Below are 24,495 nucleotides of genomic sequence, written 5' to 3' on the forward strand. Positions count from 1 at the left end.
ATGACAATGTGAAACTTGATTGGTGTTTTTTTTACACAAATCTCATTTACAGGTCGGATTAAAGTCTCAATAATTCTACATTTTAAATTTTATAAAGTCCTTTCAAATGCCTTCTTTCAGCTTCCAAACAACGTGCAATAGGGTGGGGCGATCATTATTCATATTTTTTTTGTAAATTAGGAAATTGAGGCAAACAAAGGAAAGTAACTTCTCCGAGATCATATGACTAATTGGTGGCAAAGTCAAAGTTGGAATACAAATCAGCTTGGTCCTAGGCCTAAACTTTTAAGAGAAGTAAACATATGTGTGTGTTTCAGATATCACTGGGACACCCCCACCATACTGCCTTTGAGTTTTCTCCTCAGTTAAATTTTTGTTTGTTAGTCTTCTAAATTCTCAAGTAAATAGTGTTATAAGCAATAGGATTATCCTCTCTTTCAAAGGCTCAGAAAGCAAGAGGTGGAGGCATAGGCGATATCTGCACCATTCTGCTGACATCAGAATGGTATATACTGACTCGGTGCTCTGAGAGGAATTTAAAATGTAAAACATAGTTTTAAAAAGGGTGTTCGAAATGTGGATCCCAGGGACATCAAAAGCCATGATCCAGGGCAGCCTGGGTGGCTCAGCGGTTTAGCGCCTCCTTCAGCCCAGGGCCTGATCCTGGAGACCCGGGATCGAGTCCCACATCGGGCTCCCTGCGTGGAGCCTGCTTCTCCCTCTGCCTATGTCCCTGCCTCTCTCTCTGTGTGTCTCTCATGAATAAATAAATAAATAAATAAATAAATAAATAAATAATCTTTAAAAAAGACAAAAACAAAAACGTGATCCAGACTCCAGATTGAAACCTGGTCTACAGCTCAAGAGGAAGACGACGTATATGACAAAGGAATGTATAGGAGTTAGCTACAGAATGGGTTTTTTTATTATTCTTTTCGTTTGAGCCTTTGAGATGATCATGTTTAATATTCAAGAAAAGTGAAAAATAAAAAGAGAAAGCAAACACCCCAGCCCAGTGTGATTGGTAGAGTAATTGTGGGCATGGCCCCAGGATGATAGCAGCTTCTATTTAATCAATGTTGACAAGGCTGGGGAGAGCTGGGCAGGTCCCAAGAGATAATGTTTTACTCGGAAATCCACTCAACCTAATTTCAGTAATGTAGGGCTGTGGAGGGCCCTGGAGCAGAGCCAGTAAACAGGGCCATTAGAGCCCAGGGTAGGCGATGGCAGCTGGGAACACCGCCATCCCTCCAGCAGCACTGCAGCCCGGCTGCCCTACTGAGCACTGGAGCAGCCGCCGCTGCATATGCTGCTGGTATTTGCTCACCGACCGAACACGCAGACGTGCTATTTTCACCCTTTCAAGGAAGTGAATGAGATGCATAAAACCAAGAGCTGCTTCCAGACTCCGTTTCAATAAAGATCAGAAAGCCAGTTTGGCATACATCTTTTAAGGACCAGTGATCACCCACCTGGGTCCCCTTACTCTTTTAAGGCTACCACCACACTGTTCCAAGTGCATACAGAAAGGACTTCTAGCTTTCCTGCTGTTTTTTAAAAAGATTATTTATTTATTTACTTGAGAGAGAAAAAGCACAAAAGGAGAGGGAGAAGCAGGCTCCCCACTGAGCAGGGACCCTGGACCCAAGGTTCAATTCCGGGAGGACCCTGAGATCATGACCTGAGCTGAAGGCAGATGCTAAACTGACTGAGCCACCCAGGCACCCCTTTCTTGCTGTTCTAATGTGGCCTCGATCTTTCTTAGGAATGGTGATTATGTATCGAGAATGTGAAAACTACTAGGGTTTTCCATATTTTGAAACTTCTGTGGCTTTATTAAAGATACTCAACTTTTCAAATCCAGGAGAAATTATGCCCTTTGGGGCTGAGTTCTTGTCTAGCTTCGACCACTTGGAGTGGTCCTTCTCCAACAAACAATACACATGACAGCAATGCTGCTGTATAAATGTGCTAGTGATTACTAGCACACCAGTTCCAGGAAGGTAAAGATTCTTACTTGGTCTTTTCATTGCTCTAGCCCTGCTGCTGTATTTGCAATATGTTGAGTGGAGTGTGGTACATATTGAGGCTCAGGACCTTTTACTGAATAAATAAATGAATGAGGGAACACATTCTTTCTTCCCTTTTTTAGTGTTTTCAACTCTAGTGCCTTCGAGAATACATGACTTACTGTCTGTGATGTTAACTTTCTTCTTAAGTTAACACAGAAATGGTAAAATTCATGGAGACCCCCAAGAACATGGTCGTTTCTTTTCTTTTTTTTTTTTTTTAAGATTTATGTGTTTATTTATTCATGATAGACAGAGAGAGAGAGAGAGAGAGGCAGAGACACAGGAGGAGGGAGAAGCAGGCTCCATGCTGGGAGCCCAATGTGGGACTCGATCCCAGGACTCCAGGATCGCACCCTGGGCCAAAGGCAGGGGCTAAACCGTTGAGCCACCCAGGGATCCCAACATGGTCATTTCTAAGAGGTCTTTGAATCTGAAAGAAGTAATGTTTTTGTCAAGGCTAAAATACCAATGCCAGAGAAGGTTATAGTTCTTTACCAGATGGTAACATCGTCTGTTTAAATTGACTACCTATTGGTTTTGAGAATTTAAATATTTCGTATATTTAATATCAATAAGTATAAAAAAAACTACTCAATATCTTTTTTTTTTTTTTAAGAACTTTTTTCTCCCTTTAGACCAGACTGTTAAAATGCATCATTAGTTTTTGGTTTGGGGGTACATTTTTGTTTGTTTTAGAGGACACATTCTGCTTCATAATAAACCTGGATTTAGGGGTCGATTTCCCTTGGTGAAGACTGGTTTTGGGGGAGAAGCCATTGCTAGATAGCGAATAGTAATGTCTGTCAATGAGAAGAGCTTCACTGGTCACCTGAAATATATATATCCTGGGATTCCTTCAATCTTTCTTTTCCTATGACGTCTTAACCATAATGTTAGGTTTCCATGTTTAACATGAGCAGAAATGCTCTTCAGATATAACCTGCAAGAGAAATAGCATTTTCTACCCTTTCACTTGCTGGGTTTCAGCAATCACATGAGCAACTCCAAGCTCTCCTTGTTTGCTAGCTCCAGGCCCATTTACTTCCACTTGTTCTGTGTCACTGAGTACTAAAAATTCCATTCAATCTTTAGCTTCCACAGCCTCTTCTTAAGCAATAACTGTCTCAGAGGGAGGTTGATCCTCTAGATGGGGAATGTGATTATTTACCCTAATTGGATCATGATAATTGGAGTGACCAGCTGGCCTCAGCCATTCATCTATCTCTGACACTCACCATGGTGATCAAAGTTTTTGCACAAAATACTAAAGATTACATATTAACTCATCTCTAGCATTTACAATTATGTAATTAGTGGCAGAGAGTGCCAAGACCAGATTTCATATTGTTCAAGACTGATCAAGATTCTTCCCTCCATTCCGAGCCGCTTTTATTAAGTCCAGCTTTTGGACTTTGTAGGCTGCAGGTGTAGGTACCTGTGGACACCCCACCCCTCCCCGCCCTGCTCTAGTTCCCACGATGAGCCCACTCATTCTTCTTGGGCAAAGATAAGGGCAGGGGGAGCAATCTAAAATAAAAGCTGCCTTGATGTCTCCATCCTAGGTTGAAATTTACTGCTGCCATTGACAAACGGTATAGTCTTAGGTAAGTTACTACATCTCACTGTGCCTCAGCTTTCCTAGCTGTAAAATGGGATGATTAAAGAGCTGCAATGGTTCAAAAATATGACACAAGTACATGTAGAACTGCTATGAGTGAACATAAAGTAAGGGCTCAACTATGTTAGCTACAGCTAAACTCTTTATACAACGGGTCAGGAAAGTCATAATTTGTGGTTCTTTCGAGGCAACGAGGTTGCTGAATAGAACAGGTAAGAAACTGTACATATACAAGTATATGGTCAATATATTTATTAACTACAATGACTTTTCTAGAGTTGGCATTGAAGGGTGAAGGAGTAAGTTCACAATATGCAGTTCTCTCTGGCATTCAGGCTCAATGGATTTATACATAACTCGGATTCTGTTTCCAATAACTTCTCCTTTGAGGTTAAAACCTTTCACAAACTCATATACAGTCTCCATCAAAGTGAATCTAGCCAGAGCAGGTATGTGCTCCACATCCGATTACTGTTTCCTTCATTTGCATTTAGGCTTTTTCTGGTTTTAGAAGACTCTTAACTTTCGATTATTTCCTTCCTCCGTATTTTTTCTCCCTATAATTTCCTGGTGGCCTATAAAAATTTCACTGAATCCACTGACTTGACATTTTATTTCTACTGACTAGTTGTCCTTCTTCTAACACAAAGATGACTCCTTTTTTCGTTATTCAGTATCATCAGGTAAATAAAATTTTTAAAAACTCCTTCCATCTCATATAAAATATAATGTATATATAATTGATATATTCAGTTAAGAGTTTCAACTAACTGACTGACATATTTCCTTTTGTAGTCAACTAATTGAGTTTCATCAGTTTTAATTTCATGGTTTTTATTTTAAATTTTGGAGCCAATGATTTGTTTTTAATCTCAGAGGTTTTATAGGTCATTAAAAGCCTCTGGACCCTAGCTACTTATTTATAATGCTTAATTGAAAAAAAAGTAATTTGATCTTGACTTTCTCTTGTCAAATTTGGCCAAGATTAATAGAACTTCTAGGTTTTAGTCCTGGCGAGGTCATCAGAAAACCATATGATTTAGAGAAATACCTGGACTTCTGTTTCCTCATGTATAAAGTGAGGATGTCCATTCATTCTTTTATTCGGCAAATGTTTATTGAAGGCCCTTTCTGCATGAGGTTCCATGCTAGACACAGGGGAGTTCAAAGTTGGGCAAAATGGTATTGTTTTTACCCTTGAAGAGTTATATCTAGTGACTAGATGTTCTTTGAAACCCCTCTTCCTGCTAGCATGCTATGATTATGGGTCTCATTGTCTGTTAAACGTATATTGTTGAAAGGCTTAAGTGAGAGCAAGAATATTTGCTGTTTTTTTCACCTTTTCTCAATATCTAGAAGAATGTCTGACACATTGCAGATGTTCCAAAACAACCTACTGGGCAAGTAAATGAACAAATAATTATATTTCAAATACTTTAAAGCTTTTAAAAGAAAGAATAGATATGTAGATATTGAAGCTGTTAAAAACAGGGAGTAAACAGCAGCACTTTCTGTCACAATAAACAAATGTGTGCAAGTTTCACCCCTTGTCCCAGGCCCAGGCAAAGGGTGACAAGAGAAAGTACAGAAACTTGGGAGGATTTAACCTGATTTCACTCCAACAGAAGATAGAAAATGTTTCTGCTTTTTAGAATTCCTTGAATCTTTATTCTTTTGTTTTCCCTTTTGGAATGTCGTTCCCTTATTCCATAACCAGACAGTTCTCTTCATCTTCCCTATCCTGCTTCTTCCTTTTCTCTCAAGTTCCCTAATCTCCCTCAAAACTACCTCATAGATAGGTTTTTATTTCAGAAAGAAAGGCTTAAAGTCTTGTCTTGTTCCTAGAACTGAACTTTTCTATACTTCTGGCCACTTTAAATCAATGTACTATTTCTTTTGCAATTTGAAGAGGACACTAAATACATTGTTCCCAAGGTGATAAGGATAGTAAAGCCCCTTGGGCATACCTGTGGTATCCAGAGGTTGGGGCAGGGCTAGAGAACTAAATAAATTCTCTAAGATAATTCCAAATTGTTATAAATGAACCTCACCGAAATAAACCTGAAAGCTTTCTTTCAGCAGAAAATCAGCTGATTCATTAGTGCACTGAAGTTCTATTATCCGTGAGGAATAGTGCTGGTACATAGAGTATTACAATGATCAGAAATGAGTTAATCTTCTGATACAAAAAATTTTCCTGGAAAATATGATTGGTATACCCAATTCTTCAAGAGTTAATAATGGTCACCTTAGAAGGTTATAGCCTTAAAATACCTTTATGAGTAATGGTAGGCAGCCTTAGTGCAACAATTATATTTTGGAAGTAATTTATGGTCAATGACAAATCCCCAAAATAAATCAGACTTTAAAACTTTGGTCAAAAATGAGTCATTGTAGGGGTGTCTGGGTGACTCAGTCGGTTAAGCATCCGACTCTTGATTTCGGCTCAGGTCATGATCTCGAGGTCCTGGGACTGAGCCCCATGACAGGCTCCCCATTCAGTGGGAGTCTGCTTGTCACCCTCTGCCCCTCCCCCAACTTGCACTCTGTTTCTCTCTCTCTCAAATAAATAAATAAATTTTTTTTAAAAAAAGGAGTCATTGTAACATTAAAATTATCCATCATAGCTGCTACCTTATTAACCAAACCAGCCTCATCAAATCTATCTTCAAGGATATAAGTATTTTCTTCTACTGAAAGATTCAGAAGAATATTATTAGATGGTTGTTCCAAAGAAAGAATTCCAAAAATATATTTCCAATAGTGGTCTTTTTGGATGTGGATGTTGAGCTTAATCTGAATATAAACATATAGCTGAATGATTTGAAAGAGACATACATTTATATGATCTCTTCTTATGGTTTCCTAAAGGGCTCTGATTTCTCTAGTCTCAACATCTCTCAATTCTTAGAAAGGCTGCTTGTGAAGTTGATCCTTGGATGGCATCTAGCAACTTGGATTTTGAGAGGGTTCTCACCATTCCCTAAGAGTCTTTACTGTGCCTAAACTCCTTTTGCAAATAATGTGGTTTATGGTAGACCTATGCTTTCCTTCTGGGAGTCTGGATTCAGTATATGCGAGGTAGAGGGTGTCCACATGACCATCCTCTGATAAGAACTATGTATTTGTAAGACCAGGTGAGCTTCCCTAGTGGACGACATCTCATATATATCACAATTCACTGCTGCGAACTGTGGATGTGCTGGAATTAAGCACATCCTTCCTGTATGACTCCATGGGGAAAGGACTCTTGGAAGTTGTGTGTGGTTTCCTCCGAACTTCAGCCCATGCAACTTTTCCCTTTGCTAATTTTGTTTTGTATCCTTTCACTGTAGTGAATTATAGCCATGAATAGGACCATATACTGAGTCTTGTGAGTCCTTCTAGCAAATTATTGAGCGTGAGGGTAGTCTGAGGGACACTCCACACGGGGAGTTAAGGTCATCAACACAGGTGATTGCAGGGCAAAGGAATTCTCTTTCTACAAGCTGGCATATTAGTAAACTGTCTGTAACATGAAATCGATTGCATGAGTCTATCAGCAAATCAGGAGGAAGAGTTAGAAAATTTGCCGACTTCCTGAGGAAAAATTATCCTTTAAAAAGATGCAGTCTTCCTTGTTAAGCGAAGTACGTTGCCTAATGGATTAACATATTCAGTTGGAATCTTCTTGACTGAAAGAAACTAAAAACTACTACTATGGTTTAGTTTAGAGGTTAGCTATTTGTCTCATAATTTCAAAAAAAGTCTGAGGAAAAGATGCGCAGGAGTGACAGGTCACTCAACGACAGTTTTTTCCCGCATCTTTCTGCCCCACCATCCTTAGTGTATAGGTTTTGTCTTTATGGTCACAAGATAGCTGCTCCACTACCAGATACTGTTCGATGTCTCAGGCATCAGGAATAGCATAAAGGGCAAACACCTCCTCTGGGATCCTCTCCAAGGAATTCTCTATCTAATTGGCCATCACTGTGCTACATGGACAACCCTAGCTTCAAGGGGATCTGGAAATTCAAGTATTTTACTTTCCAGCCTTTATAACACCACAAATAAGAAATGAGACAGTTGGAATGGGTGTTCTATGATCCACCAAAACTATCTGTCACAATTAGCTTGACATTGTTGGAAAAGAGATCCAAGACTGTTGTCGATTCCTTATTTGAAGAGCCCACGTATGGATACCCTAATTGCAAGGCTGAGTGATTGAAGACCATGGTAATTTCTGTTTAGCGATTCTTTCCCCTGATATCATAGCTTTGTTCCTGAGCTCATGCATATGTGTCACTGAACAGCCTTCTGGAGGTAACATCTTCTGAACTGGGAAATTGTATCACTGGGGTAGCAAAATCTCTTTATATATTAAATCTCTTATGAAACGGTATGAAAAGGAGAAATGCATTGCATTATCATATGAACAGATGAGACAAAATACTAACCCCTCTCCCCTCTCCCCACCTTGTTTTCTTCCTCAGAAGCTGTAGATGAAACCAAACCTAAGGAAAGTGCCCGGCAGGATGAGGGTAAAGGAGAAGAACGTGAGGCGGACCAAGAACATGCCTGAACTTTAAGAAATGGCTTTCCACGTCCCCACCCTCCCCTCTCCTGAACCCTGTCTCTCCCCACCCTCTTCTCAACTCCACTCTGAAGGTTCCCTTCCTGTCCTGCTCACATCCGTGAGTCTGTCCTCTCCTACCCACTAGCCCTCTTTCTCTCTGTGTGGCAAACATTTAAAAAAAAAAAAAAAAAAGCAGGAAAGATCCCAAGTCAAACAGTGTGGCTTAAACATTTTTTGTTTCTTGGTGTTGTTATGGCGAGTTTTTGGTAATGATGATCCAATCATTTTGGGAAATTCTTGCACTGTATCCAAGTTTTTTGATCTGGTGCGTGTGGCCCTGTGGGAGTCCACTTTCCTCTCTATCTCTCTCTGTTCCAAGTGTGTGTGCAATGTTCCGTTCATCTGAGGAGTCCAAAATATCGAGTGAATTCAAAACCATTTTTCTTTTCCTCCTTTTAATGTGATGGAATGAACAAAAAGGAAAAAAATCAAAAACCCAGTTTGTTTTGAAAATAAATAAATAAACAAATAAATAAATAAAGCAAATGTGCCAATTAGCGTAACTTGCGGCTCTAAGGCTCCTTTTTCAATCTGAATATTAATAAATCATGAGAGTAAGCAAACTCCAGGACTCTTGTGTTTCTGTTCCACCTTCTCATTAGTTGGTTTGACATATTGACGTCTGACATTTCATCTTCTTTCTGGCCTCCCAGTCTGACATCAATGACCCTGATGAAGAAAAGGAGGAAGTCTAAGATTCTGGTCAGGACCAATCTCTTTGGTCTTTGATTGGATTGCTGGGGACTATACTTATTTACTGGGGCACTATAACAAAGAAGCACAGTCTGGGTAGCTTACCAAACATAAACTTCTCACAGTTTTGGAGACCAGAAGTCCAAAATCAAGGTGTTGGCAGGATGGGTTCCTCTTGAGGCTGAGGAGGAAAGGATCTTTTTCAGTCCTCTCTCCTCAATGTATGAATGGCCATCTTCTCCCTGTGTCTCTTCACATCACTGTGGGCATCTCTATGTCCAAATTTCCCCTTTTTGTAAGGACCTCATTCTTACTGAATTAGGCCTCACCCTAATGACCTCATCTTGACTGTATTACCTCTGTCAAGACCCTATTTCCACATAAGGTCACATATGCATTTGGGGAGGTGGGGGCATAATTCAACCCATAACAGGCACTAAGACTTGCTCAAATGACCTTAGAGTATTTTCATGATCCTGGAGAAGTATCTAATGGAAGATTATTCTAGGTTTTACTAAGCTGAATATTACAGAGACATACATAACTCTTAGAAACCTCCTGGCTTTTGTTTAAATGATTTATTTTAATCCAAGTATTGACAGAGTACATTGTATCTTTTTCAGCTTTAATAAGTTAATACTTTTATTGGATTTATCCTCCTGTGAGGCAAGTGTCAGATTCTTGATTTATATAATCATTGCTCCTGCAATGATGATACTATATAAGGGAAAATTGTACATTTAGCACATCCATCCTTTTCAAATTTCCTTCTAGTTCCCATTTCCTAAGTACTCTATATCAGAAGGTAAGCAGTTCCCATGAGAAACAGCAATGTTCCTAAATCTTGAAGTGTCTGATGCTGTTCTTTTTCCCTCTAAATTTCCTAAATCAATCCTGGAGCAATTCCTAACAAGTAATACTCTGCCCTGACCCCAAATCTTCTCATAGACAGGTATGACCAATGGACTCCCGTCAGCTTCCTGTCCTCATCTACACATAGAATTTCCTAGCAAGGAAAAGAAAATTGTGTTGAAGCTTTTACAATAACGAATATCATGGAAATAAGTGATCTTGGGAGAAACAACCTACACTTGGTAACTCTTCTCAGCTCTGCATGGAGCTAGTACCTATTTAATAATCTGAAGAAAGCTGATGTTACTTAAAGGTTGAGTCCTCACTGGATCAAGGGGTCTTTCCTCATCGCTGATACTGAGTGAAATTTTCATTGGGAGAAGCAGCCACACAGAAAAAGGTCAGAAAAAGTTAGGTACATATCCAAACAATTTAAATGTTTTTTACTTCATTCTGAGTTGGTGAGATTTCCACAAAAGACTTTGGAGCAAGTACCTGGGACTCAATTATAACATGATCAGGGTCTCAATAGGTGTGCCATAAAGTATTGGAAAAGGTCATCCATGGGTTGGAGCCATATTGGTAGTATATTTTACCTTAAGGATTTTTTGGTAGGATAAATACTTTCATTTCTCTCCCAAATCTATACTTAAAAGTAACATCCTTGTGACTTAGCACAGTTCAACTTCTTTTTCAAAGTATAACTCTAAACTTCTTCCACTAGCTCCATGGTCACACTGAAAGCAGCAGCATTTTAATTTATATTAATATACACTGTTTAAGGGTCTTACTGGTTGTGTCAAAGTTGGGATCTTGTTTTTTACATGCTTTAATACATTTTATTTGCTTTATAAGTTCTTGATTCCTTAATGGAATGTTTAAGGTGGGGGAAGACACATCAGAGAAGCTGATAATAATCCTAAAAGATATACCAAGGATAATTGCAGCCCTCACACTGATAGAAAACAATGTGGCTTGAACTTACACCTAACACATGCGAAGTGAGGATTGACACTGGCTGGTATAGACCATTCAAGATAAAGAAATAGATTCTAAATTCTGATCAGAAAGCAACACAATCTGTCAACTCTAAAACATGTACATCTGGAGCACGTTAATAAAAATTAAAACTAGATTCACTTTTCTCTTTCCCCCATCTTGGAACCTGTGGAGGCCTGCTGGGTACAGGACTCCTAAAATGACAAATATGTCCAGAAGTCTGTGGCTCAAGACCATTTTTGCTGGCTATAAGTGGGGTCTCTGGAACCAGAGGGAGCATGCAGCAGCTCTTGTTAAAATTGAAGGTGTTTATGCTTGAGATGAAACTGAATTCTATCTAAGCAAGAGATGTGCTTATGTGTACAAAGAACAGCACGGTGACTCCTGGTGGCAAAATGAACAAAACCAGAGTAATGTGGGGGAAGGTAACTTTGCTCATGGAAATAGTAGCCTGATTCATGCCAAATTCTGAAGCACTTTTCCTGCTTGGCCACAGAATCCTTGTGATTGTATACCCCTCAAGGATTTAAACTTACTGAAAAGTAAATAAATTAGGGTATAGATTTATTTTCTTATATTTTTGTAAAAAAAAAAAAAATTAGAGCACTTGGGTGGCTCAGTCAGTTAAGCATCTGGCTCTTGATTTCAGCTCAGGCCATAATCTCAGCGTTTTGAGATCGAGTCCCATGTTGGGCTCCAGGCTCCCTGGAGGTCTACTGGAGATTCTCTTCCTCTCCCTCTCACCTTCCCCCAGCTTGTGTTCTCTCTCTCTCTCTCTCTCTCTCTCTCAAATATTTTAAAAAATTTAAAACTCGGTTGAGGACAAATAAAAAAGGGTTCAACATCAATTGTATATCTTTCAAAATAGTAATAAAACCATATTCTGGACACTATTCCCAATATTCCACTGATAGCAAAACTATGGCCATGTCTATATGAAGTAGTCTAGTCATTAAGCTGTATTATTTGGGTCTAAAACATTCGGTCGTGATATAATACAATCTCTATCATTCTAGTCGCACTTTGCCCATCCTTTAATCTTTTCCACTATCATCCATCCAGTGATTTAGTTCAGAAACTTGGAAGCAGGTTGATATCTCTTTTCCTCATATAATAGTTAATTATAAGCAAATTATGATATAAACTTGTGCCTGCTACAGTCTTTTAGATGTTCTAGGGGTCTTTTATAGTGATCCCTACCCATATTCTGCTCTAGAGAGATCAGGGAGGGATTATCAAACTCTCTGTCTCAACTCCTAAAGAAAAGAGCACTTTGGGGCTCTCAAAAATGCATTATTTCCAACATCAGCCAGCTCCAGAAAATCCAGTTCTGCAGTTGGCATGGAAGCCTGAGAAATAGGAAAATCAGATTAATGATTTCCATAGAGCATTATTGAGATCACCACAAATCCCATTAACTTTTTTTTAACCTTTCCATACATTGTCTGTTGTCATGGAAACACAGCTTCTGCTAAGCTGCCTATAAAAATAATTTAATGATTGGTGACCCTTCTAGCTAAATGTTAGCTAATAAGCATTAGAAATGTGGGCTTTCTTTATTTCAGAAAAGCAAAGCAAAATAAAACCTCCAAAAAAAAAAAAAAAGATCCCTCATCTAACTTTTTTCCTAGCCGATTAAAACTCAGGGCCGCCCATCATGCGGTCAAGGCCTGCATCCGCACCCACCATCTCTTTCAGTCACATATTTACTTCTATATAATTGTAATTTTGTCCTGTTTTCCTGGAAAGAAATTCATAGTCATCAGGAATGAGGGCAAGATTAAAGCTATGAGACTGATGAGTTACTAAACGCTCTTGAAGAATTCTGTTAAAGTGGCAAACACATTTTGAGTGTTTATTTTCCAGCTGATTGATTACTTGATTTGTTTTTTTACAGGTATGTGTCATTGTTGGTAATTATAGCATATTTAGTGTTGCAGACGGTACCTTAATAAGTATCTTTTTTTTGAAGTGAGATGCTTCCATAGGAAGAAAAACATTTCTGGCTACCATTGTATCACATGTGATCAGACTATGAAAGCACATGGGGTTGTCAAAAGAATCTTAAGATAATTTTATTGTTTAATTACCCAAATAATTCTGTTTCTTTGTAGGGATGTAAAAAGTAAAGTAAGAAGAGGAAGACAAAAATACTCCACAGTTTGCCACCCACAATTGAGCATTTTAACATTCAAGAGACAGCTTTATGTCTGTCTGCCTGCTTACCTGCCTTCTTTCCTTTCTGTAGACCATCCACGTCTCTATTTATCCATGTCTCTCTGTACATAGAGATATGTATTTAAAATGGGCTCATTTTTTGTAAACTGATCCACACAAGACAGATATTTTCATACAGATTGCTAATTTATAGACAGAGGACTTTAAAATTCAAGGTTCCCAATGCCTTATTGACACCTGAGGTATAGGGGAAAATGTGCAATTCTATACGTATACACCTATTAGAACATTATCCTATATTTTGAACCGAGTGAGAAGGTTAATAAATCTCCAGAATCAAAGAGATGACTCTATACAAAACCTCATGTCGGTTGCCCAACCTGTCAGCACACCGTTGTCACCCCTCCTAAAGCCACCTGCTGATGGCCACGGGAATGAGGGCTGGTTGAAAAGGATTAGTGTCATCGTACAATAACGCAGGGCTGCAGACATACAAGCAGAAACCTGTCTTTTTTTTTTTTAATAAATTTATTTTTTATTGGTGTTCAATTTACCAACATACAGAATAACACCCAGTGCTCATCCCGTCAAGTGCCCCCCTCAGTGCCCATCACCCATTCACCCCCACCCCCCACCCACCTCCCCTTCCACCACCCCTAGTTCGTTTCCCAGAGTTAGGAGTCTTTATGTTCTGTCTCCCTTTCTGATATTTCCTACCCATTTCTTCTCCCTCCCCTTATATTCCCTTTCACTATTATTTATATTCCCCAAATGAATGAGAACATACAATGAGAAACCTGTCTTTATTTGATATTTTGTTCAATCACAGAGATTTTTGTATTAATTTTGATTTTTCAAATATTGCATTAAAATTTTTTATCTCAGTTACTGATTTTTTTTTTATATATATGACCTTAAAGTTCACACTTGATGCAAGCTCCTCACCCGCCCCACCCTCATCCTGGCCTTTAGGCTCCCAAAGGGAATGCTGGAATTGTTTTTTTTTTTTTAATTTTAAGATTTTATTTATTTATTCATCAGAGCCACAGAGCGAGAGGCAGAGACATAGGCAGAGGGAGAAGCAGGCTCCCTGTGGGGAGCCCGATGTGGGACTCAATCCTGGGACTCCAGGATCATGACCTGAGCCAAAGGCAGATGCTCAACCACTGAGCCACCCAAGCGCCCCTGGAATTGTTGTTTTCTAAACAGATGTTTTCTGTGGGCTGGTGGCTGTGACTATGTGGGCTCTTAGTGATACCCAGGGACCGTAAGGCTTGAGAATGACTGGGCCCACGAGGACTTCGGAATTAAATGTCTAATATTCCTAGGAAGTTAATAGATTTACTTTAAGATGTTTCCTTGCTTTCAAGAGAAGACAGAGACGGTGAAACACGTGGAGGTAGGCAATGGGGGGTGGTCCGAAGCTGGTCGGGGGCTGTGGCATAAATGAAGAGTTCATGCCCTTCCTGAACACTCTGGAAATAAACTGAAAAGTAAAGAAGAATATCACTGGCCAGACCAAACCAGCAGTTTGCGATGCCCAGTGGGCTTTCGGCGCCCCCACGGCTGCGTGGGCCTGGGAAGCCTGCGGCCGTGAACCTGGACTTGGTCACTTCAAAACTGGTGTTGGCGAAGAAGCTGGTCAGCTGGGCCTCTTAGAACCTGGAGCTAGTGGTTCCCAAGCGTTGTGAGGACTAAGTGCTCATTTATTAACTCACCATGAGTGCAAATTTATGTTTAAACTATAGATAAGAAGATGAATATTTCACTTTATACTTAGTGATAAAAAAGAAGGCGTCCCTTTCATTTGGATTTTTTTAAGCACAGCAAGTAGAATTAAGCTTTTTAAAACTTTCTTTTCCATCATGTTGGTGCTTTACCACCTTCCATCGCCCTCTCTCCCGCTCTGCCTTTAGTCAGCAGAGGCAGGAAGAGCCTGGAGACGCTGGGGAGGGCGGGAGGGGGGGGGTTCTGGAAGCAAGGGACAATGCAGAATGGCAGCCAGGAGGGGGCAGGGCCTGTGGGCACCGTGGACAGCGACAAGTCACCTCCAGCCCGAGGTGTAGGCAGCCTCGCTCTCCCACCCCTGGGTCACCAACAGTGCTATGTATGCCTGCCGTGCTGCCCTTGCTGCCCTGCTGACCTCCTACCAGCCTGGGCCTATGCCTTCCTCCCCCCACCGCCTGCCAACGTAGCCCACCCTGTCTGTGTAGACTCCTGCCAGACCGTAGACCACTTAGGTGTGGGATTTTTGTCCTGCTCAGTTTTATACCCTGGTTACCTGAGTGTCTGAAAATGGCAAGTGCATATCAAGTAAATGCTCCAAGAACGCACAAATGGAAGAGTGAACAAATGAATGGATGGGATTTGATTCTTGCCATTTCAGTGTCTACCTCCTTTTCCCTTCCTCTGGTTTTGCAAACTTCCCACAGGACCTCCACGTTGCAACTCAGGTTCCTGTCTAAGAAGAGGGAGAACACCTCCCTGAGAACTCAGCCCTCTCACATATCATACCCAGTGATGAACTTGGAGCAGCCATGGCCCTGTCAATCTTACAAGTTGCATTTCTGTCGCTAACTGGTGGATGGCTGAGAGGATCCAGCAACAGCCTCCCCATTTCCGTGCTTGCACCACATTTCACTTTGCATCTTGCCTCCGTTACTTCATCATTGCCTCTGCACTTGCTGTCCCTTCTGCTTGGAATGCTCTTCCTCTAGATACCTACATGGCTCTCTCAAGTCTTTTCTCAAACAGCATCTTCTCACCAAAACCTCGCATGACCAGATCACTCAGTATTTTCTATCACCCTTTCCTGTTACATACAGGTGGAGAAATATCTAGTCTCCATTTAAGATACTATGTCCTTGGGGTGCCTGGATGACTCAGTCGGTTAAGCGTGGGACTCTTGATTTTGGCTCAGGTCATGATCTCTGGGTTGTGAGATCACCCGCAATGGGCATGGAGCCTACTTAAGATTATCTCGCTGACTTCTACCTCTGCTCCTCCCTGCCCCCATCTCCCCTCATGCTCGTGCTTTCTCGCTCTAAAATAAATAAATTAATAAATAATAATAATAATAATAATAAATACTGTATCCTTTACTCAATTGTTTTATTCACCTGTGTTCCATCATTAGAATATAAGCTCTCCCTGTTTTGTTTCTGTCTTCAGCTCTTAAGACACTGCTGGCATTGAGTAGGATCTCAATAAACAGCAAATGAATTTCCCTCAAAATTGCAACCACAAACTTTACTTGTCTTGTATTTGTTTCTTGAATTTAGCACATACTTTTTAACCTTCTCACTTTTAAAACCGGTTTCTCCTAAATATAACGTTCATCCCTGGATCACTTTCTCACAACATTACATAGCAGTAGACATCTGTTCACCGCATCTTTTCACACTCTTCTGGTAATAGACTACCTCTTTCTTATGTTGAATCTATGCCATTTAATTTGAATGCAGCCAACTTTGAATCTTTTCCTTCTCCTCAACACAGAATAGATATTAGAACCAGGCCTGGCCATTCAGGCCATCACATCTCCTGTCTTCAGTGATTAGCTTAGGCACTAGCATGTTACTTAACCAAGTACTGGTTGGTTGGAATATACTATATTGGCTGGAATATACTATATTGGCTCTATAATGGCTCACCAAGTGGAGAGACCTTGCCCAAGAAATAGCAAGAGACAGAGTCCTGGTAACATTGTCTGGTCACCTAATTCTAACAATGCCTGAAGCAAGTACTATTTGTGGACTTTACAGTTATCTGTGTTAATACCCTTTTTTGCTTAAGTGAGTTTGAATTGTATTTCTGCCATATACAACTTAAAAGATTCTGATCTATCAGCCCCTCCATACTTGCCCCAGTCCCAGTAACCTCCTGCATATAAGTACCCCCCTCAGTGATGCTCCCACCTGGCTGGTCCTGGTTTCTCTTGGCCGCTGGACATTTTCACATCATCTGTGGCATAAGCATGGTGATTTGTTATCCAAGTATATAACATATCCCTCTTCCCCCCGTCATGTTGATCATATATTTTCACAATTTAATGCATACATTGAAAATCCTGAAAGAACACCATTATGTCTACAGAGAAAGAAAACGTGATAATATAGAGCTAAGGTTGGAAGTGAGGTTCAGTGATGCCAATTATATTTTTCCCATCCCCAAACTCGGAATGAAAGCCATAAAACATGTTATGTGCTTAGAAGAACAGGATATCAAGTGTGATCTATTTTTGAAATCATAGGTGTCTCTCTCAAATATCAAATCTTAATTTATATCAGAACAGCATATGGTATGAGAGTAATTATACATCTTAATGAACATGAATCCTTTGCTATTAGCAAGCTATGTTGAACAAATATTTTAAAATATTTACTGTTATGCTAAAATAGAGTGGGCGTTGAATGAAATAAAAATTAGTATAGTTCTCTTGCCTATAGTATAAAATACTGCATATATGTGAGTATGTATGTATGCATACATACACATATGAAATGTATGTGTGTATATATATATATACATGAATATGATAATTTGATAAGACACAGAAAGTGAGATAAGAAATAAAAAATTGAAAACAAAAATAAAACAAAAACACGGCAGGCTCACTTTAACAGCTATAATACAGAATCAGTTATTACTGGCATCTATCCTAGGTCTCTTACAAAGGGATTAGAACATAAGAAGAGCTCATTTTGCTCTTAAAATAGGAATCATTAGCAAGCACCCAAAGCCTGGGAGGGGGCTTCCTTGTGTTTTTAAAAAGACAAAGTCAGGTTTCTTTCCCCTTTTTTGCTTGCCTTTCTCCAAATACTCTTTGTGAGGCCTAAGTTGGAGCTACTGTATCATGTTGTGTATTATTAAGCAAGTCTTCATCTGCTACTTTAAAGATATTGCCAGGACAACTGATATGGAATCACTCCTTCTACTCGGCCATGCTCAGTCCAGAAGCTACTCATGGTCACGTGATTCCACAGAAATGTGTTAAATGTTTGTACTGCCTTAAACAAAAGAGGTAACACAAGACATAAAATGCGGTCCATAAAATTAAAGGATGCCGACATAAAACAAGGGCAGTGCAAGGTTGTGATGACTACTGTAGAGGAATATTGCTGTGAGAACCAGACAAAGGTGTACCCAAACTGTGCGGAGAATAGGAAGGCTTTCTGGAGGAGGGGGAGAAATTAGGCACACTTAGAAATGTGGAAGTTTGTTAGCGAAGAAGTAGGAGAAAGAAATCCCACCTAGAGAGACCACCTCTACAGACCTCAACGTAATAGAAAGAGGTCTGTAGGACTATAAATTAGAGTACAAGGGATGCACAGTTTTGTACACATAAGAGACTATAAAAAAAAGTATTGGAGATATTTGTAAAGAGTTTAAAAAACTAACTTTTCTAAGGAGTTTGGACTCTACTGTATAAACAATAGGGACTCAACTACTAGATTCCAACTGGGATAGAATTCAGTGGCTTTGTAAACTCAGATGAAAAATAAATCTTTATTATGAGACACATAATATGTCCTTCTGTCTCAGTCTGGTTGGCCTGCTATAACAAAATACCATAAACTGTGTAGCTTAAATAACCAACAATTATTTCTCTTAGATCTGGAGGTTGGGAAGTCCAAGATCAAAGTGACAACAAATTATTTGATTATTAGTGAGGACTCTCTTCCTTGCTTATAGATGGCCACCATCTTGCTCTACCCTCATATGGCAGTGAGAAAGGGAGCTCTGCTATCTCTTCCTCTTCTTATAAGGGCACTGATCCCATTATGGGGACTCCAACTTCATGACCTCATCTAAATCTATTTGCTTCTCAAAGGCTCCCTGCTCCTAATACCATAATGTTGAGGGTTAGGGCCTCAGCATAAGAATTTTGGGAGAAAAACATTCGATCATAACACCTTTAATTATGAACGTAGCTAACAGAACACAGTGACACTAACAGTACCTATGACTTCGTCACCAAGAGAAATCAGTTATTTTCTTTTCATATTACAGTTGTTGCAGATACCTTGAAATGATGTTTATGTTAATCATCTCTTCAAAATTTTGGTAATGAGATCTACTGCTACATCCGTTATTACCAAAGAAGCACATTAATAACCATATCTTACATTTTTTGAAAAAAAGGTAGTTATTTCACAATAAATTTGTGCTATAATTGTATGCATATTATATCATTATTTTCAGACAATATTCTGAGAAGGAGGAGAGTGGGTGCATATGCTTAGTCAGTTGCCAAAGGACCTAAGGAACAAAAAAGGTATGAACTTTATATCATAGAGATTTTAGAGACTGGATCTATAGTTTAAAAAGAAAACTGGCAATACTGCAGAGTACAAAGAACTTGTGAAGATAAAGACTAGTCAGGAGGTTAAAGTTATTGCTTAGATAAAAGATGATGGGCATAAGCAGAAACACTGAAATACAGGTTGAAAAGAAGGAAGGTGTGGGAAGAAGGGAGGAGAATATAAAGATGAGGCAGCAGCAGCAGCTCAAGTCCTGAAGTAGACAAGAACTGACTGTGTTCCAGCAAACAAATGCGGAGCAGTGTGGCTGGGAGGTGGTAAGTAAGGACAAGTGGGACAGCTTGAGACTGTAAGGTAGAAGGACCACATCATTAGGTCTCTGTCACCTTTTTAGGCCCTTAAGAACTTCAAGCAAGGGAGACAATGTCATTTCATGTATCCCATAAAAAAGGGACTGATTTTCTGAAAAGTGAGGCTTGAGGACAAAAAAAAAAGAGAGAGAGAATGGAAATGGAGACCAGTGAGAGATGATGGTGGCAGGGGGAAAATAGTGGTGAAGGTGGGAAGAAGTTAAACATGGTATGGTGGATTCATTTAATGTGTCAGCTTGGCTGGGCCATGGTGTCCAAAGAATAGATCGAGCATTATTTTAGTGTTTATTTAAAGGTGTTTTTGGATTAGATTAATACATTAGAAGACTTTGAGTAAAGCAGATCGCTCTGAATATTGTGGTAGGGCCTCATTCAATCAATTGAAAGCCTGAACAGATAAAAAACTTGACCTTTCCCCAAGTAAGAGCGAATTCTCCAGCAGATGGACTGGAATCAAACTGGAAAATTAGCTATTCCTAGTTTTCCAGCTTGATGGTTTTCAGACTCAAACTAGAATATTGGCTCTTCATAGTCTCCAGCTTGCCAGTCGACCTTGCAGATGTTGGACTAGTCAGCCTCCACAATCATGAGAGCCAATTCTTTATAATCAATCTCTTTCTCTATATACATGCCCCATTGTCTCTATTACTCCAGAGAACAGTGCTTTGGTAAGGGTTGATCAACAAAACTCTCTGACAGACTATCTGAAGAGCAAGGAAAAGGGAGGAATAAATGGTATTTCTCAAACTCTTGTCATGAGCAAATGGGCATACAATGGTGCCATTTTCTGGGAAAGTAGAGTGAGGGAGAAACAAGTTCAAAAGGTTAAATGAGTTTAGTTTGCATATGTTAATTTTGAGATGCCTATGATACATTCAATTGGAGACGTCAAATAGGAAGATGGATCTGAGTATCGAACATAGAAGAAAGAACTAAGCCAGAACTATAAAAGTTAAATGTTATAGAGAGTATTTCAATTGACCTGGAGGGAACAGAAAAAGACTCAGGACCACACCTGAGGGCATTCATAGGTAGGAACCAATAAAGGAAGCCAAGAGGCAAAAATCAGAAAGGCAGGCGAAAGACCATGAAAGTGTAAAATTCCTGAGAAAGAAGAGTGTTCCAAGAAGGAAATAGGAGTCAACAGTATAAACTATAAAATCTATTTTATTGATGTAATAATACACATATAATTAAATGCACATATTTTACCTGTATTGTTCAATAGGCTTTGAAAAATGAATATACCCGTGTAATCCTTACCACAAGGTAGAGAACATTTCCATTATTCCCCCAAAGGTTCCTGTTTTGCATTTTTCCAATCCATTTCCAAATCTTACCCCAACTCCCAAGCACCAGTGGGTCCTTCTTCTATCACCATATACTTGAATTATCTTTTCCAGATTTTCATATGAACTGAATCGCATGGTGTCTAGCTTCTGTCAAGCAGCATCTTTTCGAAATTCATCCATGTTGTTTAATGTACCAGATGTACCATCGTTCAGGTTTTTCTGTTGCTGAATATTATCCTACTGTATGGATACAGTATAATTTGTTTATCCACTCACCTATTGTTGGGTATTTGGGTTGTTTCTGGTTTGAGGCTATTATGAATTAAGTTGCTATTTACATTTATATTTGTGTTAACATGTCTTTTCATTTCTCTTGAGTAAATAACTAAGAGTGAAATTGCTGATCACACAGTAAGTGAACATTTCATTTCTTAAGAAGCTGATAACCTTTTTTCCAAGGTGGGTATACCATTTTTCATTCTAATCAGCAATGCAACAGAATTCCATTTGTTCCAAATCCTCCCTCACCAACACTGGACGTTGTCAGTCTTTATAATTTAGCCACTGTATTGGATATGTAGAAGTATTTCACTGTACTTTTAATTTGCCTTACATGGATGATTAATAATCAAAATCCCAGCTCTTTTTTTCTTTCTTTCTTTCTTTCTTTCTTTCTTTCTTTCTTTCTTTTTTTGGAAAAATTGGCAAGCTGATTTTAAAATTTGTTTTAGGACCTAAAATAGGAAATGTAATTTTGAAAAAGGACTAATTTGTACTACCTGATTTTAAAATTCACTGTAAAGCTACAGTAATTAAGATAGTACGGTGTTGCCGTATCTCAAAGGAAAATAATACAGAGTTCAGAAATGGACCCACATTTATTTTATTGATTTTATTGATTTATTTTATTGATAAAAAATTCTTATAACTCAACAGTAAGAGTATATATATTTACATATACAATATCATATAATATATAGACAATATGTAATATATACTTAATGTATATATATAATCCAATTAAACACTGGTCAAAAGATTTGAACAGACATTTCACACAAATGGCCAACAAAATAGTTCTAAATAACTGCTTCTTTTTTGGGTTTTTTTTTTTATTATTATTATTTTTTTAAATAACTGCTTCTTTAAGAAAAAAAAACACACAATAAAAACAGAAACTTTATCACCTTAGGTATATTCATCCTTGAAGATGAATCTTATTTTAGAAATATTAACATATGAAAAATCCATGTTTTGGGAGTCAGGAAACATATACTACATCCCTGCCCTATTGTCTACCTCCAGACTATCACTGTCCTATTACTCAAGGAGCCCTGATTCTCAGTTTCTCCACAAACCTTTTAAAAATATATTAGAGAGGGACTTTTTTCCCCCTCGTTAGCTATGTAGATTCAGAACTAATACTATTCCTCCCTTACTTAAGACTCCTCCAAATCTCACATTGGAGAATCTTTCCAAACATCTCCAAACCAGTTTAGAGGACATCTTTCAGGTTTATTATAACTACTTTATATTCAATTAAAATGAGATTGCTTTGAAAATTTGAGGAAATGTAATGCTATCTGCAGAATGGCACTTCTCTTCCTGTCTTTGGCCTCCTGCTGGCTTAATCTTCCTTAATGCGGTAAACCCTTACCAAAGAGATTCTCAAGTCATACAAAGTACTAGCAAGCTAAATCATGCATCATTGACAAAATTTTCAGATCATTTCTAACTGCTTGGTCTTTATTTCATAGTTCATCATAAGTAAAAGAAAGAATAGCTGTGTTTTCTGCTGATGATAAAATTTATAATGCTGACCACTGAGAAAAAGGAAAAGAGCATGTTCTGATTGGTATAAGTAGGTGTGTAGTTAGGAGACTGAATAGAATATAAATCCAAAGTCTTCAAAATATATATTAATATTCTGTACTTATTCTTTCTCCATCTCTTCTATATTAAGTTGGCTCATTTAGCAAAAGAAAATGGAATTTTTTTTAAAGAGAAAAATCTTCCCTTGCATTTTTGTAAGGAGCTAAAAGAGGGAAACATGTGCAGGGAAATGCTGGAGCATCATTATTATGAGTAGGGTTCCCTTTATTATTATTCCAGCTTTAGCTTACACCTTCAGAAACAATCACAGTTCATTCTTCCTTCTCCCTTTGCCAGCACCAGGCAGAGCTAAACTGGCTGTTACTGAAGCTCGGTGAGAAAATTGGCTTTGCCCTGCTCCCACGACATTGGCTTCAGCTCTGCTGATGATGGGGAAACATGTCTATTTCAGCAATGTAAGCAGAGAGCAGGCCTACGATCACACCAGGCAATGCTCCTGTCCTCCAGACAACCACCCTCTTTGAGATTTGGTTATTTAGTGCACTCTTGAGAAATAATACAAGGAAGAACTTATCAGAAGTTGATGATAGATTGCCAATGGGATGGAAAGGGTGAAAAAGAGAGAGAAATGGAGGATGGCTGTAGGGTTATGAATCTGATAATTTAGAAGGATGCTGGTGGCAAGGAAGACAGATGGAAATGTGTGATCGTGGGGACATTTGACATTAGATAAACAACTTGGCTGTTTGCCTCTTTAAGCCCCATTTATTACTACTTAGACTGAATTGATTTCTGCATGGCAAATATTGACTCATCTTTCAAATACCCCAGCTAAAATGTCACCTCCACGGAGAGACCTTTCAGATACTCCCCAGGCATTTAGTTGCCTCTCCAGGGCCCACAGAGTACACACTGCATACACTGTTCATGCTGTTATATTTCTCATGCTGCAACTTACTGCTTACACATTTTTTCTTTCTGACCAATTGAGTCTACATGCCATGGTAAAAGAGCACTGCTTTTGGAATAGATGGATCTGGTTCCGATTCCAGCTCTGTCACCATAACATAGGGACCTTGAAGATGACTGGATTTCACATCATGTGGGGAAGTTCGCCATTTTGTAGGATTATGGTGAGGATTAAGTGATTAAACTGTGATTGTTTCTGAAGGTGTAAATATACCCTCCAAGCTTGGCACAAAAGTGGCACTTAATTCATGCTCTTCTTGTCCCTTTCTTTGTCTTGTCAAGACCGTGTGATTCCTGAAGGTAGGAGTTGGGTTCTTGGGATCCCTGATTCCAATGAATGAATTGGTCCACTATCTGTGCCCCCTTAGCTCTGGGAAGTCATCTCTTCTCTTATAGTCACTGTGCAGTCTTTATTTGTCCATCTTCTTCACTACACTGTGAGCCACTCAAAGGCAATGGACCACTAATACCCAGTACCACTAGAACATTCCTGCCATTCACCATCCTCATGGCTCTCTGCCTTCTGGCTACATGTTAGCCTTCTTGTGGCTGTTTGTGGACCATATGACTAGCTCTAGCCTTTGAGTAGTAAATAATAGTGACTTCCTGGCAGAAGCAAATGTGTGCCCTTGTGAGAGTCTCAAATTCTGTTTTTCTGTCTCTGCAACTGGTAGTACTCAAGAAGGTATTTAGCCAATCTTTTGTGTCCCTGAGAAACTAAGAGCAGAGCTCCGATCTTC

At 39.1% G+C, this 24,495-nt stretch overlaps 1 protein-coding gene across 1 annotated transcript in view; it reads left to right on the forward strand.

The window, feature by feature from the left end:
- The window catches only part of GAP43 (growth associated protein 43), a 101,767-nt gene extending 92,899 nt beyond the window's left edge, over positions 1-8,868 (forward strand). The window contains exon 3 of the mRNA XM_025990097.2: positions 8,163-8,868. Coding sequence (XP_025845882.1) covers positions 8,163-8,251 — 89 coding nt within the window. The 3' untranslated portion in view covers positions 8,252-8,868. The remainder of the gene's footprint in view (positions 1-8,162) is intronic.
- Positions 8,869-24,495: the final 15,627 nt, after the last annotated feature.

This window comes from Vulpes vulpes, chromosome 1 (genome assembly GCF_048418805.1).
Source record: "Vulpes vulpes isolate BD-2025 chromosome 1, VulVul3, whole genome shotgun sequence".
Classification (NCBI taxonomy): Eukaryota; Metazoa; Chordata; class Mammalia; order Carnivora; family Canidae; genus Vulpes; species Vulpes vulpes.